Genomic DNA, 16,013 nt, shown 5'->3' with positions numbered 1-16,013 from the left:
TGAAGTGGTCTTAATGACAAAGAGGGAGTGAAATTTGAGACTGAGTAGAAGACAGAGGGTTGAGTTAGTCAGAAAGTGTCCTAATAAAATAAGTGGCACAGCATCAGCACCTGCGGTAAAAATTTAGATGACTAGCCTCATATATGGGTAGAGCAGAGGGTAAACAAAAATAAAAAGAGAAAGAACAAATTTTAATCACAGAATTGACATACTTTCAATACAAACAGACCTGTGGAAATTAAAGTAAGTTTGTTCAGAAATTAGCAATTAACACTTTTCTTTATACAAGATGTTTTATTTGAACACCTGTAACTTAAATAAAATTTTTATACAAAGTCTGTACAGTGCCACTGATTATGCTGCAATCTGCAATTTTAGCAGTTTCTTTACAGATTCTTTGTATTGTAAGATGCTATTTTCTGTTTCTCCTTCATTTTTAATATTCACCACTGATAGCTTGTAATTGTGGACTTCCGGGGAGCTAATTATGTCTTCTTTTGAAGCTGGTAATTTTTCAGCTTTTTTCATTCTGAAGATTGTATCCAAAGCATTTTTCTCAGATTGACTGTTCTCCCAAATATATTCATCCATGTCAGCTTCTGTTTTGTCCAATTCCCATGCTTCAGTTTTCTGTGAAGAAGAAAGACAATTGTATGATTATTATGTCAGAGTCATAGAGATGTACAGCATAGTTTCAGAAGTACTGTATTTCTACCCCATCAGAATGATTTGAACTGAACAAAACAGTCCAAAGATATTGTTGGAGGAGGTCCAATTATAGAGTCATAGTCACAGATGTACAGCACAGAAACAGACGCTTTGGTCCAACTCGTCCGTGCCGAACAGATATCCCAACCCAATCTAGTCCCACTTGCCAGCACTTGGCCCATATCCCTCCAAACCTTTCCTCTTCATATACCCATCCAAATGCCTCTTAAATGTTGCAATTGTATCAGCCTCCATCACTTCCTCTAGCAGCTCATTCCATACATGTACCACCCTCTGCATGAAAATGTTGCTCCTTAGGTGTCTTTTATATCTTTCCCCTCTCACCCTAAATCTGTGCCCCCAACGCAGGGTAAAGACTTTGTCTATTCATCCTATCCATGCCCCTCAATTTTATAAACCTCCATAAAGTCACCCCTCAGTCTCTGTTGGTCCAGGGAAAACAGCCCCAACCTGTTCAGCCTCTCACTATAGCTCAAATCCTCCAACCCTGGCAACATCTTTGTAAATCTTTTCGGAACTCTTTCAAGTTTCACAACATCTTTCCGATAGGAAGGAGACCAGAATTGTACGCAGGATTCCAACAGTGGTCTAACCAATGTCCTGTACAGCCGCAACATGACCTCCTAATTCCCGTACTCAATACTCTGACCAATAAACAAAAGCATACCAAACGCCTTCTTCACTATCCTATCTACCTGCGACTCCACTTTCAAGGAGCTATGAACCTGCACTCCAAGGTCTCTTTATTCAGCAACACTCCCTAAGACCTTACCATTAAGTGTATAAGCCCTTCCCAAAATGCAGCACCTCTAAATTAAACTCCATCTGCCACTTCTCAGCCCACTGGCCCATCTGACAGGCTGAATATAGACTGGACATTTAAAATAAGTCAAACCATTATAGAAGTGCAGATAAAATAAGGGATATACTGACGAACTAAAATTATTTCTAAGATTTCTAATTAATCATAAACAAATTGAGAGACTGATGATAAATATACAGTTGAATTTAAGATTTCCATAGAATTTACTGAAATGCCTTTTCTCTTTAGTGCTGCTTCTATAAAAGCTTTCACATTCTAGGGAAAAGTGAATAGGATGCAGTTTCTGATACATTTGTCCAAGTCAATAAAAAAATCCAAGAAGAGGATTATTGCAACAATAATAGACCTGTTTGCTATGGTTTGACAAACCATTGGAAATAGTAGTTTAAAGGTATTTAATGTTGAATATTATTCCCTGAAATTTGAAGATTGTTAAAACAAAGGCTTTTGGAAAAGAGAAAGTCAATAAAAAACAATTAGAATCAGAACAATCATGACTTTCTTCAAGTTGCTATTACATGAAATGACATTACAATTACATTTAAATACATTCACACCAAATTATGCCATATTAATAGGACAATTATTCTGCCACTCCTGCAGTATAATAGTGGTTTCAACTTCGCAGCAATAGAAAAGTAAGTGTTTATGGGGTTTTACGCATTTGTTCTCATCACTACCCTGTCTTCCCCTTCATCAAGTTCGACAAAGTGAAAGTGTGAGCACATAGATGAAAAATAAAACCACAGTCCAGGATAAAATTGGAGTTTTTCTGTATGACTCAAGTAAGACTCAGAACATCACTGTGTGTATCTTTTATTGCTTTCTAAAAAGCCCAAGATCCTGAAGAGAATCAAGCGGAGTACTACCTTCTCTGATGTTTTACCTGGAAACAGAGTGCTTAGAGAGCACCTTCAGCAACAAAGACAAGTAATTGTGGTAATTCATCAGTCGGAATGAAAGAAAGATAAATGGGCATAGACTATCAAAAAAGACTATCTGGCATAAGCTGACAGAAATGAATAGAGCTTGCTTTCAGCCAACCATTAGTAAATGGATTTAAGATGTACTATTTGTCTGTCTTCTAGTGACGGCAGTCTATTTAAAATCTTTTACTGAGCACCTTTGCATTAAAGTCAAACTCTCACACACAAATCACTTGACTTTTACCAAAATATTCTAAAATGTTTTTTCCTCATCACTGCTTGCTGTTGAACTCAAACTTGTGCTGTGCAAACCTGCTTGACAAAATAGCCAAGTATTGAGGTGGCTGTTCTGTTCCTCATGTCTACTGATGTCAAGACGTGATGATATGTCACAGCAGACACCTCAGTGACATGCACTGCATTCCCGCTAGTCCTACCCTCGAATATAACAACTTGGTATCAAGAATGAATGGTGGATAAACAACCCACTGCAAACTTAGTTGTTAAGATTGTTTGCAAAGCAGACCTGTGAGTTTTGACATTTTTCCCAGTCAAATGGTGATCAGAACAGAAGAGAAGGTAATGTTAGTGAAGACAACTGGCCACGAAAAGAACAGATTCATTTAAGTGTTATTGTGTCTAGTCCAGTGATATAAAGTTTAGGCCAATCATGATATTCAGAGAAGAAAAAAGACGCCCAAAATAACAATTCTCAAAAGTGGTCATCATCCAACTCCTTATAAGAATGGTTGGATGGATGAAGATGGCTTGAAAATATCACTGAAGGAAGTTTGGATTTTCCAGCCTGGAGGAGCACATAAGGAAAAAATGCTTCTCATCTCAGAAATGTTCACATCAAATTTGGTCAGTGTCATGTGGGTTAGGCAAGGCACTTGATGGCACAAAAGATAATTATTTCTGGAATTATATGTTTGATGATAAAATTGCTGTCAAAGATATTGATGCTTTTGATCAATATGTTGCCATTTAAGAAGCAAATTCCATACTGAAGATGAGGAGGATGATTTTTCATGAATTTTAATACAAATTTAGTTTATGATATGTGCTGAACTGTATTTTTTGTATAGTGAAAAACGATGAGTGAAATTGTACACATTTGTATATATGACTTTTGTTCTTGTTGAATTGTTAATTTTAATGAATTTAGTTTACAGAAACTAATGTCTGTCTCCACGTAAGTATTTACTCATAAATTAAAATAGAATCCTTTTGGCCGCAGAGTTGGCAGGAATAGACTGTGACAGTTGCAATAGCAAGGCAATGGCAAATTCTAACCTCTCCAAAAATGTTACTTATGTAAAAGTCAAACCTCACAATATACAGGATATTATTACTCTTAATCAGACTTAAAAACTATGTTCATTTAGAGTCCTGAGAAGGTTTTAGGCTTTCAACAGAAGACACAAAGGTCTATCCAGCATTCTATTGAATGCCTTGTGTTGATAGCAAAAACTACACCTGCAAAAATGCAATAAAATCTTTGACATAATTTGACTATTATAAAATACTTATATAACACACCTCCAGAACACATCAGACCTGAACCCACACCTTCTGCCCCAGAGGTAGGGCTTCTGCTACAGCACCACATGATCTCATGAATAATAGATTCTTGTAAATCCAAACATTTAGACAAGATTGTCACCAAAACAGTGTTGCAGTTGATATAATTACAAGTACTTCAGAAAACACAAGGAACTCAGCCTGTAACAAAAATGCACTTTTAGGATTAAGCCAATGTCCTGAAGCATGCTCAGCTATATGTACCTGAAATGTAACAGAGTTGTGCAATGACAGGCAGATATCGTGTCATGGAAGGCATTGTTTTTCCTTGTATAACTAAATACTAATGATTATAATCTAAAGTGCAATTATTCAACATGCTGTGATCTATAATGGATTTAATTCAACAGCAAACTGTTGCTTTTTTGTTCTCAGCAATGTTTTTGTTGAAAGAGCTAATTAGATATACGGTGGTAATGTCTGAGAAAGATAATATTGATCTACTGTAATTCATTTAATGATTTTTCAACTCTTTGTGGCCACCCTCATTTCAAACAAGTATGCTGTTTTGGAAAAGGTATGGGGTGTTGGACTCTCAGGAAAATGTAGCACGAACAGCCAAGTTTCTGGTAATGACGTTACGTAGGGTTCCAAGCGATCGATTGTGATAGGGGACTCTATAGTCAGAGGCACAGACAGACGTTCCCGTGGCCAGCAGCAAAAAAAAACAATGACGTGTTGTCTCTCTGGTGCCAGGATCAAGAATATCTCCGAGAGGGTGCAGAATGTTCTCAAATGGGAGAGGGACCAGCAGGTTATTGTACACATTGGAACCTACAACATAGGAAGGCAAAAAGATGAGATTCTGAAGGGAAAATATAGAAAGTTAGACAGGAATTTAAAAATGAAGTCCTCAAGGTTAGTAATATCTGGATTACTTCTGGTGCTATGAGGTAGTAAGGGTAGGAATAGGAGAATAGAGCAGACGAATGCATGGCTGAGGAGCTGGTGCATTGGGGAAGGGATCACATTTTTGGATCATTGGAATCTCTTCTGAGGTAGAAGCGACCTGTCCAAGGGGGATGCATTGCACCTGAATTGGAAGGGGACTAATATACTGGCAGGGAGATTTGCGAGAGCTGCTCGGGAGGATTTAAGCTAGTAAGGGGTTAGGGGTGGGGGTGGTGCAGTGCGGTAAGGGGGGGATCGACCCATGGAAATAATGAGAAATCTGAAACTGGCACAGTTGGAAAGGGGAGTGAGTCAAACAGTCAGGGCAGGAAGGAACAAAGCAGGGAACAATGTAGGACTGCATTTACTTCAGTGCAAGAGACCTAACAGGGAAGGCAAATGAACTCAGGGTATGGTTAGGAACATGTGACTAGGATATCTTAGCAAGTACAAAACATGGCTCAGGGATGGACAGGACTGGCAGCTTAATGTTCCAGGGTATAAAAGGGGGCCAAGAGATGAGGGGGAGTGGCGTTTTTGATAACATTAGCATTACGTATTACTGCTGTACTGATATTCCTGGGAATACATCCACGGAGGCTATTTGGGTGGAACTGAGAAATAATAAAGAGATGATCACTTTATTGGGATTGTATTATAGACCAACGGGAAATTGAGAAACAAATTTATAAGGAGATTTCAGATACCTGTAAGAATAATAGGGTGATTATGGTCGGGGATTTTAACTTTCCAAACACAGACTGGAACTACCATAGTGTTAAAGGTTTAGATGGACAGGAATTTGTTAAGTATGTACAAGAAAATCTTGAGTCAGTATGTGGATGTACCCATAAAAGAAGGTGCAAAACTTGACCTACGCTTGGGAAATAAGGCAGAGCAGGTGACTGAGGTATCAGTGTGGGAGCACTTTGGGGCCAGCGACCATAATTCTATTAGTTTTAAAATAGTGATGGAAAAGAAAAGTTGAAGTTCAAAACTAGAGGAAGGTTAATTTTGACGATATTAGGCAAGAACTTTCAAAATCTGACTTGGGGCAGATGTTCGCAGGTAAAGGGAAGCTGGAAAATGAGAAGCCGTCAGAAATGAGGTAATGAGAGTCCAGAGACAGTATATTCCTGTTAGGGTGAAAGGAAAGGCTGGTAGGTATAGGGAAAGCTGAATGACTAGAGAAATTGAGGTTTTGGTTCAGAAAAAGAATGAAGCATATGACAAGTAGAGATCGAGTGAATCCTCAGAACAGTATAAACGCAGTGGGAATATACTTAAGAGGGAAATCAGGAGGGCAAAAAGGGGATATGAGATAGCTTTGGCAAACAGGGTTAAGGAGAATCCAAAGGGTTTTTATAAATACATTAAGGACAAAAGGGTAACTAGGGCGAGAATAGGGCCCCTCAAAGATCAGCAAAGCAGCCTATGTGTGGAGCCGCAGAAGATGGGAGAGACACTAAATGAGTATTTTGCATCAGTATTTACTGTGGCGCAGGACATGGGAGGTATAGAATGTGGTTAATAGATGGTGACATCTTAAAAATGTCGATATTACAGAGGTGGTTGCGGCGCTGGATGCCTTGAAACACATAAAAGTGGATACATCCCCAGGACCTGATCAAGTGTATCCCAGAACTCTGTGGGAAGCTAGGGAAGTGATTGCTGGGCCCCTTGCTGAAATATTTGTGTCATCACTAATCATGGGTGAGGTGCCGGAAGACTGGTGGTTAATGTGGTGCCACTATTTAAGAAAGGTGGTAAGGACAAGCCAGGGAACTCCAGACTGGTGAGTCTGGCATTGATGGGCAGGTTGTTGGAGGGAATCCTGAGGGAAAGGATGTGCATGTATTTGGAAAGGCAAGGACTGATTAGGGATAGTCAACATGGCTTTGTACGTGGGAAATCGTGTCTATCAAACTTGATTGAGATTTTTTGGAGAAACAAAGAGGATTGATGAGGGCAGAGCAGTAGACGTGATCTATATGGACTTCAGTAAAGCGTTCCTCATGGGAGATTAGTTAGCAAGGTTAGATCTCATGGAATACAGGGAGAACTAGCCATTTGGATTCAGAACTGGCTCGAAAGTATAAGACAATGTGGTGGTGGAGGATTGTTTTTCAGACTGGAGGCCTGTGATCAGTGGAGTGCCACAAGGATCGGTGCTGGGTCAACTTCTTTTTGTCATTTATATCAATGATTTGGATGTGAGCATAAGAGGTATAGTGAGTAAGTTTGCAGATGACACCAAAATTGGAGGTGACCTCAGATTACAACCGGATCTTGATCAGGGTGGGTCAATGGGCTGAGGAGTTGCAGATGAAGTTTAATTTAGATAAATGTGAGGTGTTGCTGAACAAAGAGACCTTGGAGTGCAGGTTCACAGTTCCTTGAAAGTAGAGTCACATGTAGATAGGACGCCAAAGGCGGTGTTTGGTATGCTTTCCTTTACTGGTCAGAGTATTGAATGTAGGAGTTGGGAGGTCATGTTGTGGCTGTGCAGGACATTGGTTAGGCCACTTTTAGAATATTTCCTGCAATTCTGGTCTCCTTCCTATTGGAAGGATGTTGTGAAACTTGAAAGGGTTCAGAAAAGCCTTAGTAGAGTTATTGCCAGGGTTGGAGGTTTAGAGCAAGAGGGAGAGACTGAATGGGCTGGGGCTGTTTTCCCTGGAGCTTCAGAGGCCGAGGAGTGACCTTATAGAGGTTTATAAAATCATGAGGGGCATGGATAGGATAAACAGACAAGGTCTTTTCCCTGAGGTGGGAGAGTCCAGAACTAGAGGGCATAAGTTCAGGATGACAGGGGAAAGATATAGAAAGGACCTAAAGGGCAACATTTTCATGCAGAGTGTTGAGGGTATATGGAATGAGCTGCTAGAGTAAATACTGGAGGCTGGTACAATTGCAATATTTAAAAGGTATCTGGATGGATATATGAATAGGAAGGGTTTAGAGGGATATGGGCTAAGTGCTGGTAAATGGGACTAGATTAGGTTAGGATTTCTGAGTGACATGGAAGAGTTGGACCGAAGGGTCAGGACTATCACCTGATGAAGGAGTGTCGCTCTGAAAGCTATTGTGCTTCCAATTAAACCTGTTGGACTATAACCTTGTGTTGTGTGATTTTTTTTAACTTCGTACACCCCAGTCCAACACTGGCATCTCCAAATCAATCTTAATTCCAGACAGCTTTAGATCATTTACTGGATTTATGGGCAGATTCTTATTAAATGTTCTGTGTAAGTTTTTTAAATTTATTTTTTGGAATATGCCATTCATTGCCCATTGCTTGTTGGCATTGAGAAAGTAACGGCGAGCAACCTTCTTGAACTGTTGCAGTCCATTTGCTGGAGGTCAACCTACAATGCTCTAAGGGAGGGAGCTCTTGGATTTTGATTCAGCAGTAATCTATTTCCAAGTCAGGATGGTAAGTAGCTTGGAAGGGAATCTGCTGGTGGTATCGTTCCTCTGTATCAATTGTTGCTGGTGTTTCTATTCATGCTGTTTAAACATTAAAGAAAACACCAACTATTTGGGAGTAGGTATTTGATAATACAGTTGGGTTTGGAGTCCTCACTTTATTGTGTTACCTAAGTGTGAATTACACAAAGTACTAGATTACAATTGCATGCAAGATTGGTAATACAGTACAACCAGCTTAACTTGCAAATTGCTAAAAGATTTGAAGAAAGAAAGGCAAAAATATAACTGTCAAAACACAAGATCAAACACCTTCAAATGCAAATAATGAAAATTATAATGTTTGTACAGCTGACAGATGTTAGAAATTCAAACTTCCAGTTAATAGCTGAAAGGATGAAAAGATTTCATGATTTATGACTTTTACCATAACAAAAAACTAAAAGCGCTATTCACTAAATATTAACCTTGACAGCAGTTTACATTATGAACTACACCACAGAATCATCTCATTAAAGCACCACTTCACAAATATAGTTTGTACTGTCCATTAAATAGACATTCAATACTCCCAGAGAGGGACCGAGTGACAGCTTTCCTGGATGAGATGGAGGTACAAAAAAAAATTAAATGCAGAATTTCACCAAGGAAATTAATCATTCTTAGAAAGCCTTTAGAAAGTAGATTAATTTTCCTGTTTACACAGCGTGAGTGACATTTATTTCAAAACAGAGTGGATGTATTTAAAACAGAGATTGCTGTTTTTGTTGTCCAAAGGCATTAAGGGCACTGGGTCAAAAATCAACAGTGATCTTCACTGAACTTCAGTTCATTATCTGAAAACTATTACATGCTGAAAATTATTTTTACAATTAGTAATCTTAAATATATCAAAGCATTTCCCCACAAGTCCTTTTGATTTATCCAAAATATCTTTCCACAGAGTATTTCTCTTAACTACTGTGATATTGATCAGCTGGTAAACTGGGCAGATGGAATTTAATCCTGATAAGTAAGAAGTGATACATTTTGATAGGTCTCATAAGGCAAGGATTTACACAATGAACAGTAAGTTGTTACAGAGTACTGAGGAACAAAGGGACCTTGGTGTATAAGTGCACAGATCACTGAATATGTCAGCTCCAGGAGATAGTGCAGTGAAGAAGGCATACAGATGCTTGCCTTCACAATCAAGGCATAGAACATAGGAGCAGAGAAGTCTTGTTGCAATTTTATAGAGCATTGATTAGGTCACAGATAGAATTTTAGGTGCAGTTCTGGTCACCATGCTATCAGAAAGATGTGATTGCCCTGGAGAGAGATTTACCAGAACGTTGCCTGCGATGGAAAAATGTCAGTTATAAGGAGAAGTGATAGGCTGAATTTACTTTCCCTGGAGCAGAGCAGGCTTGAGGATTGGGGGTGGTGTGGGGAGGTGTTCTGATTCAACTATACAAGATTATGAAAGGCATAGATGGGGTAAACAGTGGTAATCTTTTTCTTATGTAGGCATGTTTAAGACCAGAAGTTTAAGTTTAAATCATAAGTTTAAAGTGAAAAGTAAGTGGTTTACAAGGGATGAGGACATTTCTTTTCACGGTGGTGGTAGAACTATGGAACATGCTGCCAGAAACAGGTACTCTTGCAACACTTAAGACGCATCCTGATGACCACTGAAAATAGCAGAGCATAGTAGGCTATGGGACCAAGTAAAGGTAAATGGAACTGCTATAGTTTGGTGTTTATTGGTTGGCATAGAAATTGCAGGTTGAAGGGCCTGTGTCTATGCTGTATTACTCTATAAAATGATCCCATCTTTCTAGAGACTAAAATAATCCAATATACTTAAAGGCCTTCATATGATATTGGTCAGAATTTAAATACAGCTTTTAACATGGATGCGCACAGAAACCCATACAAATATGGACAGTATTTTACGTTAATTACGCAATGTCACTTCATAGCTGTGTTTTTCACAGAAAAGCTTGGCAAAACATAAAGCTGCAACCCACTCTTTCAGCACAGTAATTGGTTTGAACAATTTCACATGCTCATTCTATTCCTCCCAGAATGCATGAAAAGGATACAAGCATCAAGCACAAGATGCACAGAAATACTTGCAGGAGTTCAATTTATTGGTGCCGTTACAATTTTTTCTTTCCCAAATTTCATAACTCATGCTCCAAGAGATCTTCCCAGATAACTCAGTGCATTTATGAACCAAATGCATTTAGGTGTGGTGCGGATAGTTGTCTCAAGGCTCACAATTTATTATTTTAAATGCAGTATTGAGGGGATCCAAGATGGCGGTGACCCAGCAAGTCTGAGTCTATAGTGCTCTTCCCAAGACTTGGGTAAAGTGGGTCACCCACCCCCACCACACTCACCAAATCATTCATAATAGCTGTTTAATTTAATTTGTTGCTTAATATTACATTTAAACAGTCTAATAGTTAGCAAAAATGACCAAAGGGAAGGGACCCTGCAGCTCTCAGCAAGCAGGAACCCCTCCCCCACACTCTCCAGCTGCAGCAGAGGCGTCCACAGCCGCCCCGGGGGACTTACCTACAGTGACAAGCCTTGTGGAGATGATCTCCAAGCTGGACGCGAAGATCGACGCTTTTATCGAGGAGTCCCGAAGTCGATGGGATTCACTGTCGGCCGCGCTGCAGAAGCACAACCGAGACATTAAGGAGATCGAGCGCCGAGTCGGACGGGCGGAGCTAAAGGCCGCGACCTCCGAAACTACAGCACAATCGGCCATGGATCAGGTCCGGACTCTCGAACAGCGAGTCTGGACCTTAGAGAATCATATTGACGACCCGTTGAAAAAATATTCCTTTGCTGGGCCTTCCCGAACGGGAAGAGGAAGGCCAGCTTACAGCATTCCTCCAGCAGTGGCTGCCACAGCTTTTAAATCTGGAAGCTGGATCAGGCCAGGTAAAGGTAGAATGGGCCTACCGGGTCGCAATACGCAGGCCCGGCTTGAAACAGTGCCCACGCCCGGTCCTGTTCCAGCTGCAGAGCTATAGGGAGAGGCAGATACTCCTAGAAGCTTCTAGAAATCTTGGAAAAGACCCCCAAGCTATGACCTATAAAGGATCCAAGATCATGTTATTTCAGGACTTTTCCCCAGCTCTGGTCTGAAAGAGGAAGGCAATCGACGAGGCGAAGAAGCGTTTAAGGGACTTAAATATTCAATACTCCTTACGCTACCCAGCGACGCTACGCTTTAACCATGAAGGATCCGTGCATAACTTCGGATCGCCAGAAAAGGCTAAGGAATTCTTGGACTCTCTTAGATAAATTGTAAGAGATAATGGATGTTGGTTTGCCTTTCCCCCCGCTTTGGTTTATATCCCCCCCTTTTTTTTTTCTTTTTTCTTACCTTACTTTTTAATACTATCATGGGGGGTGGGGAGAGTGATTTGATTTTCTCACCCCCCTTGGGGTTGTTTTTTTAAAATTATTTTATGTATATATGTGAGTATGTATGTATATGTGTATGTATGTGTATATAATCTCATCTAAATTTTATCATTTCAATCCACAATAACACATCTGTGATTACATTCTTCTGACCTGCAACATATACGATTTTAAAATTAAAAGTCTGTAACATAAGAATCCAATGAAATAGTCTCATATTCTTGTCTTTAAAGCAATCTAAGCATGTACGAGGATTGTGATCCGTGTACACAACCGTGTCTCACACATTGCTCGTGACAGACACATTAAAATGTAGTAAGGACAGTCCAAAACTCAATCGTTATTTCTCAATCGTTGAGTATTTCCTCTGGTGATGTTGATCTTCTTTAAAATGTAATATTGATTTCCAATGGTTAAAATGCCTCCTGGCATTGTTCTGTCCACTGGAACTTTATGTTTTTCTTCAGAAAATCAGTTAACGGAGCCACTACACTGCTGAAGTATGGAACAAACTCCCAATCGAATCTGCTGTGTCCTAAAAATCGAAGCACCTCTTTCTTTGTGGTTGGTCATGGAAATTCCTCGATGGCCTTTGTCTTTGTGTTCCGTGGGGTCAACCTTCCATGGCTGAAGTTATGTTCCAAGAACATCACCTCTGCTTTCACGAATTCAGTTTTATTTAAGTTTATTACCTGTTTTGCTTCTCGTAGTCGTTCAAAGAGCTCCGCCAACTGTACTATGTGATCTTTCTGAGACTTACTAAAAATCACTACATTGTCCAAATCGACCACAGTTTATTAACCAAGCCACAACTCTGTACATGAGTCTTTGGAATGTGGCGGGTGCACTCTTCAGTCCAAAGGACATCACTTTAAATTGATAAAGTCCATTTGGGGTTACAAACACAGAAATTTCTTTCACTATCTCTGATAAAGGTATCTGCCAGTAACCACACATTAAGTCCAACTTGGTGATGTAACTGGCTTGTCCAACTGTCTCGATACAGTCCTCCAGTCTAGGAATTGGATGTGAGTCCGATTTTGTAATGGTGTTGGCCTTGCGATAATCCACACAGAATCATTGAGTCACATCTGGTTTGGGAACTAAGGTGATCAGCGAACTCTACTCGCTCTGGCTTAGTTCAGTGATATCCTCATTGAGCAGGCATCCGCCTCCTTCTGGACCTGCCTGACTTTGAAAGGATTAAGCCAGCAGGTGTGTTGTTTTATTGGAGTAGTATTCCCTACGTCTACTTCATGTACAGTAGCATTAGTCCTCCCCATCTGATTCTTACATATGTCTTTACACTGCAGTAACAAACATTTCAACTGGATTCTATTCTTATGAGACAGATACTTTACTAACCTATCCCACTCCTCAAGGATTTCTTCATTTTTTAATCTAGTTTGAGGCACATCAAAATCCACATCATCTGGATTTGATTCCTAAATCTGTGTGGCACCTGTTTCTCCAGTTCTTTCTCTCTGGTATAATATGATTTCAACATGTTCACATGACATACTCGATACCATTTTTTCTATCTGGCATCTTTACTAGATAATTCACCTGACTCAACTTTTTCTCAATTTGATAGGCACCACTAAAACTAGCTTTGAAAGGATCTCCTATCACTGGTAACAGTACTAGCATGGAGGAGAAAGTGAGGACTGCAGCATCCGCAGAGCAAGAATGTGCCTCATTCCTGATAAAAGGCTCTTGCCCGAAATGTCAATTCTCCTGCTGCTAGGATGCTGCCTGATCTGCTATGCTTTTCCAGCACCCCACTCTGAACAGTACTAATACATCATCCTCTTAAGAAAACATCTGAGTCTCAGAGCTTTTATCTGCCACCTGCTTCATTCTATACTGTGTCCTCTTTAGGTGCTGTTTTTGCTAACTCACCTACTCGATTTAATCTCTCCCTCACCTCCGATACATAATCTAAGTGCGAGATCTCTGACTTTGGTCCTGACAATTTTTCTTTAAGTAATTTCAAAGGGCCTCTCATTTCATGACCGAATATTAACTCAAATGGAGTAAACTGAGTAGATTCATATGGGGCATCTCTAATGTCAAACAATATGATTGGGATACTTTTATCCCAGTCATTCGGGTAATCCTGACAACATGGTCTTCAAGGTCTGATGCCACCTTTTTAAAGCTCCCTGGGATTCAGAATGATACGCACTGAATTTAAAGTGCTTTATGCCTAAGCGATCCATAACCTCCTTAAACAGCCTAGTAGTAAAATTTGACCCTTGGTCTGACTAAATCTCTCTGGGTAGCCCATACCATGTGAAGAAAGCTATTACCTTCTCTACTACCTTTTTTGCCTTGATACGCTGTAATGGAATTGCCTCCAGAAATCTGGTAGACACATCCATTATGATTAACAGGTACTGGTTCCCACTTTTAGTTCTAGGGAGGGGACCTACACAATAAATTATAACCCTCGTGAAAGGTTCTTCAAGTGCGGGAATTGGCAACAAAGGTGCTGGTATTATTACCTTCTGTAGCTTACCTACCATTGGGCATGTATGACATGGACGGCAAAAGTTAACCACATCCTTATGCATTCCAGGCCAATAAAAATGTTTTTGTACCTTAGCCTGAGTCTTTCGTATCCCTAGGTGACATCCTACAGGTAGTTCATGTGCTACCCGTAACACCTCCTGCCCGTGTGCTACCAGCAACTCAATCTGGTGCACTTTGATGCATTTCTCCTCTGTGCTAACCTGCCGTGGTCTCCATTTCCTTCTTAGGATTCTATCTTTCAGATAATAGCCCTCAGGAATATTCTCTGCCTCCTTTGCAGAGTACGCATCCACATATATATCTTTTATCATCTTGTCTTGCTGTTGCAAGTCCCTTAGCCTTTCAGGACTAAGCACCTCCGTCTGACCCGCTGCCTGTTCAGGTTTTTTCCTGCACTATTACATCAAACAGGGTGTCCAGTAACTGCACCCTCAATTCCTTCATCTTTATCTTTAGTTTTTGCTTTGCGCTGTGACTTATGATAATGGGATCTGATTACCACACAGTCTGGGAAAATACCAGGATATTTCTGTTTTAACTCCTCAGTTTCTTCATCTTCCTTGGGCTTCTCCACAACAAGAAGCGTCACTTCCACCTTGGATTCTGCCAAATCATTCCCAAGAATAATCTGAATTTCTGGAACTGACACTATGACAATCATTCCCACAGTTACTTCCCCAGTCTTGAGAGAGACTTCTCCAACCTGTTGCTACATAGGGGAAAGCTAAATTACTGTCCATCTATCACACAAATTACCACACTCTCGGGTAACAGATCAAAAAGTATATAAATTTGCTCATCTCTTACTTTCAGCGACTGGTTAGATCCTGTATCTCTCAAAATTATAACTTCTTGTCCTTTCCCCCTATTCTTTCTGAGTAAACTTTACTCACAGAGACAAATTCTTTATAGACATCAGGTACTAACTCCATACCCAGCCCCTGCCTAGGCTGTGCACTCACCTGCAGCTTCCCGGCTCTTCTTAGGGTCTTCACTACCTTCATTAATGCCACTGGCTTAGCTTCTTTTACCACAGCTTTTCCCACAGTGCCTTTCCTTAACAACCAGCACTGTGACTTTACGTGTCCAACTTTACCACAGTGGAAACACTTGAAGCCTTTCACCTCTTTTCCACCCTCTTGGGCTTCTTTTTTAAATTGTGGTCGACTCTTACCAGTGCTCTCTACTCATTGTTCCATCGTGTAGGATCTCCCCTTCTCCCAAATTCTCTCCCTCACAGGACAAAATTCTGGCTGGGAGTTTGTCTTATGCACCAACATATACCCATCTGCTAATTCTGTTGCCCTTCTCACTTCCGGAACTTTCTGTCCCTCCACATGAATTCTTACCATATCTAGAAGTGAGTTTTTAAACTCCTCCAGCAGAATAATCTCTCTTAGAGCCTCAAAGGTCCTATCTATTTTCAAAGCATGCATCTATCGATTAAAATGACTACTTTTAATTCTTTAGAACTCAACATAAGTCTGACCTGGTTCCTTCTTTATGTTTCTGAACCAATGTCTAAATGCTTTTGGTACTAATTCATAAGCACTTAAAATAGCCCGTTTAACCTTTTCATAATCTCTTGACATCTCATCTGATAGTGTGGCAAATACCTCACTAGCTCTACCTACCAGTTTAGTCTAAACTAGCATTACCCATAAATC

General features: G+C 40.1%; 1 protein-coding gene across 1 annotated transcript in view; it reads right to left on the bottom strand.

Moving 5' to 3' along the window:
- Positions 1-279: 279 nt before the first annotated feature.
- Positions 280-16,013, bottom strand: part of mrps35 (mitochondrial ribosomal protein S35) — a 38,644-nt gene continuing 22,910 nt past the window's right edge. Inside the window, exon 7 of the mRNA XM_043708880.1 lies at positions 280-630. Within this exon, the coding sequence (XP_043564815.1) occupies positions 355-630 (276 nt within the window). The 3' untranslated portion in view covers positions 280-354. The remainder of the gene's footprint in view (positions 631-16,013) is intronic.

This window comes from Chiloscyllium plagiosum, chromosome 19 (genome assembly GCF_004010195.1).
Source record: "Chiloscyllium plagiosum isolate BGI_BamShark_2017 chromosome 19, ASM401019v2, whole genome shotgun sequence".
In the NCBI taxonomy this organism is placed as follows: domain Eukaryota; kingdom Metazoa; phylum Chordata; class Chondrichthyes; order Orectolobiformes; family Hemiscylliidae; genus Chiloscyllium; species Chiloscyllium plagiosum.
This window is presented reverse-complemented; position numbering and strand designations above follow the sequence as displayed.